This window comes from Hydra vulgaris, chromosome 11, assembly GCF_038396675.1.
Source record: "Hydra vulgaris chromosome 11, alternate assembly HydraT2T_AEP".
Taxonomy (NCBI): domain Eukaryota; kingdom Metazoa; phylum Cnidaria; class Hydrozoa; order Anthoathecata; family Hydridae; genus Hydra; species Hydra vulgaris.
In genome coordinates this window covers 50395001-50407500 of record NC_088930.1, presented here as the reverse complement: position 1 = coordinate 50407500, position 12500 = coordinate 50395001, and the positions used below count along the sequence as shown (strand labels likewise).

At 24.6% G+C, this 12500-nt stretch overlaps 1 protein-coding gene across 2 annotated transcripts in view; it reads left to right on the top strand.

Annotated features, from left to right (window-relative positions):
- Nucleotides 1-12500, top strand: part of LOC136086738 (solute carrier family 35 member F6-like) — a 145425-nt gene that overhangs the window by 34457 nt on the left and 98468 nt on the right. For both annotated transcript variants that reach the window (XM_065809110.1, XM_065809111.1), the window contains exons 4-5: nucleotides 420-481; nucleotides 5640-5719. In XM_065809110.1, the coding sequence (XP_065665182.1) occupies nucleotides 420-481; nucleotides 5640-5719 (142 nt within the window). The remainder of the gene's footprint in view (nucleotides 1-419; nucleotides 482-5639; nucleotides 5720-12500) is intronic.

The following is a 12500-nucleotide window of genomic DNA, read 5'->3' as shown; positions in this document are numbered from 1 at the left end:
TATATATATATGTATATATATATGTATATATATATATATATATATATGTATATATATATATATATATATGTATATATTTATATATATATATATATATATATATATATATATATATATATATATATATATATATATATATATATATATATATATATATATATATATATATATATATATATATATATATATATATATATATATATATATATATATATATATAGCCCGTTCGAATTTATGGTGTTACAAATTATCACTACTATTTATTATTTCTATTTTTGTCACAATTAATTAGGGGTTATCAAGTTTATTGACTAAAAATCAAAAGAATGTTATTATTAATAAAGAAAAGAACTTTACAAATTTTTAATTGTAATAACTATATATTTCATGTATTTTTGATTTGTTGTATGTGTTTTTAGATTATTGCATTTGATATTTATTTTGCCTGCTGCATGTGATGTTATTGGAAGTACATTAGGAGGTATTCAGTAAAGTTGAGTTTTTCAGTAACAATATGTCAAAATCATATTTGACTAAACTAAATCTTTACAAAAATGTTTGTTTTAAGAAAAAAATGCAGAAGTGAAAGTTAGTCATATTTTATTGCAGTTCCCTATTTCTCATTAAATTAAAAAAATAATATAATTGTATTACTTGTACCTGATTGATATTCAGAGTATTGTAATAATAAAATTATATAATAAATCAACTTGTTTCTCCGCGCAGCGGCCTTGTTCGTCAAGGTTCGTGTTTCGGAGTTATAGAGTTGAGAGAGGGTTATAACCACAATTAAGTAGCCTCCTCATCTGTAGTGGCCTTCTGGGCCTTGGGGAGGTGAAATAACAAAAAAAAAAAAAAAAAATATTATATAATATATCAGCCCTCAGATTTAAGGTCGGCATTCAGTAATGTTGACATAACTGCCACCAAACTGCTGACCTAACAGTGTCTTAATTTAGCAATTTTTTTCCAGCCTCAGAATTTTATTTTATTTGCTATTTTAAATAAATTAAAAACTTATTTTATTTGCTATTTTAAATAAATTAAAAAAGGTAAAACAAACACTTTATTAGGATTTTAAATACAATATTTAAAATGTAAACGTAGTGTTGTTAAAGTAAAAACGAAAGTACTAACATTTTATTTAAATTTTAGACAAAGTAAAAATTGCAGCAGCAAAAGAAATGTTTTATTTAAATTCTTAATCAAAAAATTAAAGTTAAATTCCAAAAAACAAATGTTTTAATTAATTTCTGAAGAGGATATAAATGAAATAAAATATCTAAAAAAAAAACAATTTTTTAAAATTCTAAATATAAGAAAAATTAGAAAGAAATAAAAAATGGAATAAACTTATGTTTTGTTCAAGTCCTTGATAAAATATTAAAATAAAAATGGAAAAGCGTGCATTTTGATTAAAACAGAAAAAACAAGTGTTTTATCAATTCTAAATAAAGTAAATATAATAAAATCTGCCAAACTAATATTTTATTAAAACTCCTAATTGCATGGGAGTATGTTTGTTTTTCAAATTTTTTAACTAAACGCTGATGTTTGAAGTAATTAAGTTGGCAAGCTCAATGTTTTTTTTCCCCCTTGACTTCATGCTAAATGTACTCTTTGTTCAATTGTCAAACCATGTTTCTATATTTTATACAAACCTGATGTCGATTTAAAAGAGTTTTAGGTTTCCAACTTTTTGCCAAATTTTTTCTTTCTAATTCCAAGGGCTGATAAATATATATATATATATATATATATATATATATATATATATATATATATATATATATATATATATATATATATATATATATATATATATATATATATTAGGCCTTGATACGAGATTTCGCTGCGTAGCGAAAACGCGCAACGCATTTCTAAGTTACTCAAACTCATCAAATATATTTTGCATCGTTAGAAGTTATATTGCGTCACTCGCGTCTTTTCAAGTACCGCATTGTAATTTAAGTTATTTTATTAACACGTTAAAAATCATACAGTTTGTTTTTTTCTCACTATAACAAAAGTTACAAATAAAATCTAAGTTTTAAAAAATCATTTTTATTATTTTTTTCAAATATAACCTAAATTTTATTTCGAAAAAATATATTTTTCTCATGAAATGTAAAATAATGTTTGTTTATGATTTTTATGTTTATTTTCTTATGATTTTGGTTTTTGGTTATTTTATTAACTGTTAATAAATTTTTTCTTATTTAATATGTGAACTCATTTTAATGTTTTTAAACAAGAAAGAGTTTTTTTTTGTTGTTTATCAGTTACCGATAACATATTCGTGATCATAATTTATTTTCATAAATTAAACGAACGTCGTTAAAACTTTACGTTATTAAATTAACAATAAACAAAATATCTTATTAATAAAATATTTACATCAAAATGAATCGTGCATTTTTTAAACTATTATGACTAAAAATAAATTTTATATTTAAAAAAATTTATATATTTAATTCCTTAAGATAAAACTTAAAACATTTAATTTTTTTTAACTAATTTTTAACAACAACAAAAAAATTATTTAACAAACTGTTTCTTTAACAAAAAATCTATTAGTTTACAATTGCGGTTAAATGCTTTTACTTACGACTTTATTTCTTCTGAACTAACGTCACGTTAACGACAATCAAAAGATAATTTAAATATTCTATGCACAAAACTATGCACAAACGAAAAATATGAAATTCTATTTTCCAAAAATAACAATCTACTAAACAAAAAAAGTGAAATGCTATCCAAGTGCAGGCATCGAAACAAATTTCTTCTCGCCCTATTTGACACGGGTGATTGATCAATTTTCTAATTAATATTGTTTGTTTGTTTGTTTTGACGTCAGAACTCATTCCATTGCTTTGTTATGTTTTTTCTGTCAATTTCTGTATTTTGTATTTTTTAACGGTTTTTTCTTAATTTAAAGAATAAAATATGGCTGATGATTGCCGAAGGGTATGAAGCTTTTCCATCACAAAGTTGTATTTTTTTAAATAATCAAACTCTTTATATATGTATATATATATATATATATATATATATATATATATATATATATATATATATATATATATATATATATATATATATATATATATATGTATATATATATATATATATATATATATATATATATGTGTGTGTATATATAGGTATAATTATATACACACACATATATATATATAATTATATACATACATACAACAACATCAACAACAACAAAACAACAAAAAGCAATATATTCACCAGAAATATAGATGTTTTACTTAAGAATGTTATACGTTATAAAAAATATTTGTACAGTCTACATTCTGGATGGTTCACTCTCATATAGCTAGGCTATATCGAGGAGAGCGACCATGAACAAAACAAAACAAAACAAAAGAAAAAACAGAAGCAAATAAAATAAATAATATACTCACAGAAGGTTGCAATTAGTCTACATTCATATTTGTATCTTATATATTTTATATGGTGATTTATCTATTATCAACAGTGATACTACTGTTGTTTCTATTTATTTTGATTTTGAGAACATGTTTTTTAATATTGCTAAAAGGGATTGATTTTAATTTATTTTGAATTTGATTCCAGTCCATTAATGCAGAGTATTTAAAGGAATGTTTGCCGTAGGATTTTGTATTATATTTTTGCATACTCAGTGCACCTCTGCAAGAATTTCTTGTAAGTTGACAGCTAATTGTACTGCGTAGAGTAAACCATTTATTAAATATAGGAGGTAGCTTTTTGTTTAGGCAGCTATGAATAAATAAACAATTTTCAATTTTGATAATATCATGCAGTTTTAAAATTTGTAGTGTGTTAAAAGATGGGAATGTATGTGCATTGTTTGGTAGAAATTCAATAACCCTGACTGCTTTTTTCTGCATGATAAATAGGCGATTTACAGTACTTATGTTTTGACTCCATGATAAAAGGCAATATGTGAGATGAGAGTGAAACAAAGCATAGTAAATAGATTTTTAAAGTTTTTTGTTGTACAAAATGTCTTAGCTTTGACAGGATGGCAAGGGATCTATTCAACTTATTAGATAAATTGTTATAATGGTAAGTCCAGGCTAAGTTTTTGTCTAGCTTTATACCCAAGTAGTTTACAAATTTTTTGCACCAAAGTTTTTTCCCATTTAACTTAATTTTGAGCTGCTGATCTAATTTTTTGTGACGAATTTTGTTCAACCCGTATATTGTTTTTGGACATAAAAAAGATATTTTTTGTGTGTTCACTATCAGCCCATTTATGAAATTTAACAAAAATGTGGCTTGACTTAGTGCTGTTTTCGTTAACTTTTCCTTTGACAGCGTTCGATCATGTCATGGGCATTTTTTGGGTCTATGTTAGCCGTTTTTGCGATGGTATCTGCAATAGTTAGTTTGGTATCAGACCAGGATTCCTTGGATTTGTTTGTGTTAATAGAAATGTTTTTAAAAATCAGTGTCTTTCTTAAATTTCTGTTTACTTGGACATCTAATGCCGCACTAAGCTTAATAATGTCTTCCGAAAATGTTTTATTATCTGAGGTCCGATTGAGCAGTTGCTGTCGTATTTCATTAATATCATCAGTATTTTTTTGTACTATAGATTTAATATTAGTATATGCAATTTTTAGTTCAGCTATATCGCTTGTTATTTTAGAAAGACTTGTGCTTATTGCTTGTAGGATTTCTTTTTTTTTGTGCATTTAATAGTGCTTTAACGTTTTTCATCGATATTTCTTGATTTATTGACATTGTGAATTTTAATTTTTATATAGATAGATTGATTAATTGACTTCGATTCACTTTTTTTTATTTTTATTTCATAGCGGTAATATATTGGAAAGATTTATTTGGATATTATTTGACACGTGGCTTTAGCTGGTTTTAAAAATTTACGCCATCTTACCTCTACTATGCCAGTACACGGAAAAAGACCATATATATATATATATATATATATATATATATATATATATATATATATATATATATATATATATATATATATATATATATAAATATATATATATATATATATATATATATATATATATATATATATATATATATATATATATATATATATATATATATATATATATAATTACAATGTATGTATATAAATATATATATATATATATATATACACATACATTATAATTACAATGTATGTATATAAATATATATATATAATTATAATGTATGTATATATACATATATATATATATATATATATATATATATATATATATATATATATATATATATATATATATATATATATATATATATATATATATATATATATATGTATATATATATATATATATATGTATATATATATATATATATATATATATATATATATATATATATATATATATATATATATATATATATATATATATATATATATATATATATAAATAATTATAATATATTTAATTTTACTTTTTACAAAAAATTAATTTTGTATTATATTTATAAACATATTTATTATAAATATATATATATATATATTTATAAACATTATATATATTTATAAAAATTAATTTTTATATTATTTTTGATAAAAATTATCTTCAAACTTTTGCTTTTACTGAATAATTTTGAACATTTTCATTTAGCTATTGCATTGATTTATCTGGATGCATCCGTTGCTCAAATGCTTCGTGGATCTGTCATAGTTTTCACTGGAATATTTTCTGTAAGTGTTTACTTATTTAAAAACTATTAGAATTTGATCTAGGAGTGTAGGATGATTTGTGCTACTTGGGTGAGATTAGCATTTATCATAAAATTAGTAATTTTTGCTGCTGTGGTTATTTCCCCCTCATGATTATATATTATTTTTTTTAAAAGAAATACAAAATAGTAATTATTTAATTAACTGCAAAAAATTATTTTGTAATATTACCAGGAAACACAATTTTTTTCACCTGTTGACAAATTACAAAACATCCCCCTAAATTTGTGCAAATAGATAAATATCATAATGTTAGTACAAAAATTAAAAAAGCCGTAAAATTACCAAACCAACCATTTCTATAGTTATCTATTCTACACTGATCAATTCTTTACTTATTCCTTTTTTAGTTTATTATTTTTAAGTAAAATAATTCATTCTAAAAATTTGCTTTAGGAGCAAAAAAATTTACATGCGCACCTTTTCTGCATACATAGAGCTTGTACATTTAAAAAATGGATTTTTTTTCTACCAAATGCATATCTTCAATAACTCAGTGGTTTAGTGCACTGTTATCATTGTTGTTTCTGGTGTTTCAAGTCCTCCCCTTAGCATAGAAAGTTTGGAAATTTTTTCAATTATGCGTATATCTTTTTAACCAAAAATATGTATGTAACAAATAAGACTTCTAATTGTTAAAATAACATTTTAAAGTTTTCTCATATTATGCATATATCATACATAATCATTCTGAATACAGTCTCCAAACTCAACATATACTAAAGACATTCACATTTACATACGTTTGTAGATAATGCTATACAAATGGGGAAACTAAAAAGATGATGTAATTTTAGTAAACAGAAATTAACCAGAGAGGGGAGAGTCATAGCAAATCTGAAATTGAGTTCAAATAATATTTGCATTAACTACCCTTTTTAAAAAAACGTTTTAAAAAAATAACATAAGTAATCATTTCTAAAGAATTCTTTTTATAATAGTGTCAGCTAATTCCACAAATGTGTGAAAATTTACAGTAGTTAAGACATTTGCAACTTCCTGTAATTTAATTTTTGGTATAAATTGAAGTTTTATTAATTTGATCATTCATTTCTGATGAATCTTTGTTGATGAAACACAGTGTCAAATGGAAAAAAATTTAGTTAAGTGATTTTCTACTAACATATATATATATATATATATATATATATATATATATATATATATATATATATATATATATATATATATATATATATATATATATATATATATATATATATAAATATATATATATATATATATGTATATATAAATATATATATATATATATACATATATATGTATATATAAATATATATATATATATATATGTATATATAAATATATATATATATATATATATATATATATATATATATATATATATATATATATATATATATATATATATAAACGTATACCAATTCAAGCAGCTTCAATATTATTTTTGACATTAAAGAGGTACTTGACAGGATCTGTAATAATATACTCAAAAAGATCCTTGCAGACCCATGCCATCCTTTAACCACTAAATTAACTCAAACCAACAGCAGAAATCCTATTAGATTCCCGTATGCTCTTAACACTGCAAAAACTACTACTTGCCAAAAAACTTTTATTCAAAAATCCCTCTGCATCCTTTGCGATTGCGTCCGTGACCTCTACCTCCCAAGCAATATTGGAAGCTCTACTGCCTTTTCAATGCATAAATAATATGTTCCTCCCCTGTATTCTTAGCAAACTATTAATGTCAAAGGACAGATAAAATTGTACAATTCATTACTTGTAATGCTATTCAATTTTAAATAAAGATTTATAAGTAAAATAAAAAAAATAAAAATATATATAAATATTTATATATATATATATATATATATATATTTATATATATATATATATATATATATATATATATATATATATATATATGTATATATATTCATATAATGTATGTATATACAAATATATATATATACATATATATTTTTTTGTTAATTCACCTCCCCAAGGCCCAGAAGGCCACTACAGACAAGGAGGCTACTTAATTGTGGATATAACCCTCTCTCAACTCTCTGAAACACGAAACTTGATGAACAAGGCCGCTGCGTGGAGAAACAAGTTAAGCGTGGTACTACCAGGGACGTTGGGGGGATTGAACGCAGAACCTCTTGCTTATGAAGGGAGTGCTCTACCACTACACCACTACCACATTATATATATATATATATATTTAGGTATATATATATATATATATATATATATATATATATATATATATATATATATATATATATGTGTGTGTATATATATATATATTTGTTTATATAGTATATATATATATATATATATATGTGTAAATATATATATATATATATATATATATATGTATATATGTATATACAAGTATGTATATATATATATATATATGTATATATATATATATATACATATTATATATTTATATACAAGTATGTATATATATATGCATATGAAGACCACAGGGGTAAAACCACAGATGTCATATTTTTCTCATTTTGAGAATAATGAAATTTAGTGTTTAGTGACATTAGATATCTGCTTATTAATAATATATTTAATTAAAAAATATATTTTTATAACTATTTAGTCCTAACCCAATATATAAATGCAATTCTTGTGCTAAATACAAGAATTATTTATTCACAGTGTTCTTTTGAAAACAAGACAGTCATTTTGGACATCTGTGGTTTTTCCATAGTAAATTTACCAACTCATAAACCACGTTAGCTTGTAACCTTTTAGAGCAATTATTTTTTTAAAGGTTGATGGTAACATATTGTAATATACAACCACAACATACTAATTGTGTGATGGGATAATAAAGTTGCCCTCCCTCCCCTCCCCCCCCCCCCCCTTTTCCTTTATTCACATTTAAAAAATTCAAATAAAAATTTATATGAAAGGTTTTCTTTTAACTTTATACAAAATATCATTGCAACCTTTTCTCTTCCCCAACCTCATCTATTTATCATAGATGATTCCATGATGCCTTTGTACCATCACTTTTTATCAAGTTTGTATAAGCCATATATATATATATATATATATATATATATATATATTTTTTTTTTTTTTTTGTTTTTTTTTTTTTGTTATTTCACCTCCCCAAGGCCCAAAGGCCACTACAGATGAAGAGGCTACTTATTTGTGGTTATAACCCTCTCTCAACTCTATAACTCCGAAACACGAACCTTGACGAACAAGGCCGCTGCGCGGAGAAACAAGTTGAGCGTGGTACTACCAGGGACGTGGTGGGGATCAAACTCGGAACCTCTCGCTTATGAAGCGAGCACACTACCACTACACCACTACCGCATGTTATATATATATATATATATATATATATATATATATATATATATATATATATTTATATATATATATATTTATATATATATATATATATATTTATATATATATTTATATATATGTATTTATATATATATATTTATATATATATATATATATGTATATATATTTATATATATATATAAATATATATATATATTTATATATATATATATATTTATATATTATATATATATATATTTATATATATATATATATAAATATATATATATATATATATATATAAATCATGTATATATATAAATCATGTATATATATATAACTATATATATAAATATATATAGTTATTTTTTAAATGTTTTTCTGTGAACGTAATGTTGTTTACTTCATCTGACGTAATTTTTATAAGGTTAAAAGTTAGTCATGTTACTTACGCTTTTATTATTATTGGTTTAAATATAAATTACTTGGACAACTGTGTTTTTTACGCGGTAAACATTGGGCAAAGTGGTCGTTTCAAAGTTGCCCTTTTTTTTAAATGACCGTATAACCTTAAAACATAGTTTTTTTGTTGTGAATTTTCAAACTAAAATAGCTAAGTACTAAAATATCATAAAAATATATAAAACTTGAAATTTTCAAAAAGTGGGCTTCTGTGGTTTTACCCGTGTAGTCTTCATATATGTATATATATATATATATATATATATATATATATATATATATATATATATATATATATATATATATATATATATATATATATATATATATAAATATATGTATATATATATGTATGTAAATACAAATATGTATGTATATACTTATATATATATATATATATATATATATATAAATATATAAATATTATATATGTATATACAAATATGTATATATATATACATATATGTATATATATATATATACATATATATATATATATATATATATATATATATATATATATATATATATATATATATATATATATATATATATATATATATATATATATATATATATATATATATATATATATGTAAATACAAATATGTATGTATATATTTATATATTTATATATATATATATATATATATATATATATATATATATATACATATATTTACATAGCCGCCATGAGAAATTTTCTGCCCTGGGGATGTTTTCTTAATGGGCCCTTAATATGATCAATCATATACCCAGGACTGCCAAAGGTGTGCTCTGGTCATTGAAAATTAAAAATGAAACTTACTTAAATCTTTTAAATTAAAACTATTTTTTTTTTTCTTTCTTTTAATAATTCACCTTCCCAAAGTCACGAAGGCCACTACAGATGAGGAGACTACTTGTGGTTATCACCCTCTCTCAACTCTATAACTCCGAAACACGAACCTTGACGAACAAGGCCGCTGCACGGAGAAACAAGTTGAGCGCGGTTCTACCAGGGGCTTATGAAGCGAGCGCTCTACCACTACACCACTACTGCATGTATTTAAGTCTTTCAATAGTTAAAGTTAGGAAAAAGTGTACAAAAAAATATGCGAAACTCTTTTTCATAATAGAGCTTTGCGAGCCTTTCAACTCGCAAACAAATTAATAACTTCTTGAAAGTTAATTTTCATAGCCATTTCGGCTTCAATAGATATAAGTCCTAAGTCAATTTTGTGTCATTGTTTATCTTGATACGTTTTTTCTTCTTTTCAACCTACTAAAAGATCTTTCTGCGTGGACATCTGTCACTGGAATTGTGCAAAATGGCCTTATTGCAATAATAATGTTTGGAAACAGCACATCCAGTTTGTTTTTTTTAATTTCATTTAACAATTCAACGGGCTGAAGAGAAATAAATTGTATATTGGCATCATAAATTGACTTTAAGTGTAGTATTTCATCTCTAAGATGATCATCAATATCATTTTCATACATTTTTTGCAATTTTTCACACTTACTTTGTATTTCTTAATCATTTAAGTCATGGAACAACCATAATACATTGAATAAAGAATTTCTTTTGCTGCATTAAGTCTTCTTGTCATATTTCCAATAATGCTATCCATGAAAACATTGAAAACATTAATTCTTCTGCCGGTGTCGTTTTTAACTTGTGTGTCGTTTTTTTTCTTTTAGTATATTTTTTCCCCGAAAGTTCTATGTTTATCTGTAAAGATGTACCCAACAATCTACATTCATTTAAAATAGTATCCTACCTACTCTTATCGTATTTAATTCAACAAGAAGACTTGACAAATTGGTTATTTCTACATCAGTTGTTGCATTGCGAGCTTGTAACACAGTACTTCCGTCGTTTATTGCTGCAAGAACTTTGTACCATATTTTTACCAGTACTACGATTTCATGACCTGAAAATAGCGGGTTTTTGCGTTAGACAAAACCTATTTAGAATTGTTTCTAGCAGTAATAAACGGACGTCTGTTTTCTGGAGAATTGTTTTGCTGATAAATACGGTTCAATTGGCAATCACAGCAGCACAGTGTGAGGAAAACCATGGAGGAGAGTGAGGCTTGACCTGGAATCGTTGAGAGGGAACAAAAGTTTCCATGTCAGCCTGAATATACGAAGTTATGTAAGAAGCACATTTGTCAATAGGAAGACAAAAGATTTCTACCCAAGGGCCATCACAAAGTTAGTTGCGGAAAGAATACCTGTCAGGTTTACTGTAGTTGTAAGAGGTTCGATAATAGGGGGATTCAGGTGATGAAGAAGAATGAGATATTAGTTTTAGAGAGATCAAACTTTGATCAGAAGCACCTTATGGTGAATATGAAGAAACTGAGCACTGACTAGGATCAGTAACAAGACACAAGTCAAGTAGAGAAGGTAAATTCTTTGGGTTATCAGGAAAGCGAGTTGGAAAGTTGACTATTTCAGTTAGGGATTGAGAAAGGCAAAAGTTGTGGGCTTTAATGCCTGCAGAATCATTGACACTCGAGCCAAGTCATTCAGAGTGGTGAGCATTAAAGTCACCAACAACAACTATATTAGCTGATGGATAAAGAGAGAGGTCTTGGTCAATGTGATCAGAAATAACATCAAAAAGAGTGCAGTCTTGAGATGAAGGAGAGCAATATAGAACAAAGAGAAAGGTAATAGAGTGAAGTGGTGCTAAGTGCCTAGTTTCACGACAAATGGGTGAATTCTTACGAATGTAAATGCCAAGCATGTGACTATTGGAGTCTTTACGAATTAGAGGAAGATAACCATCAACACTAAGATCACAAGATGAGACAGCCGAACTAAAATTAGTCTCATAAAGAGCAAGTAGGTCTGGTGAACTTTGCTAGAGATAAGACTGAACAGAAGAAAAGTTACTTCGAAGACCACGAATATTAGTGAATGATAGGTTTAGGGAACTTGGTGATGATGATGGTTTTTTGTGTGTTATAGTTTTTGG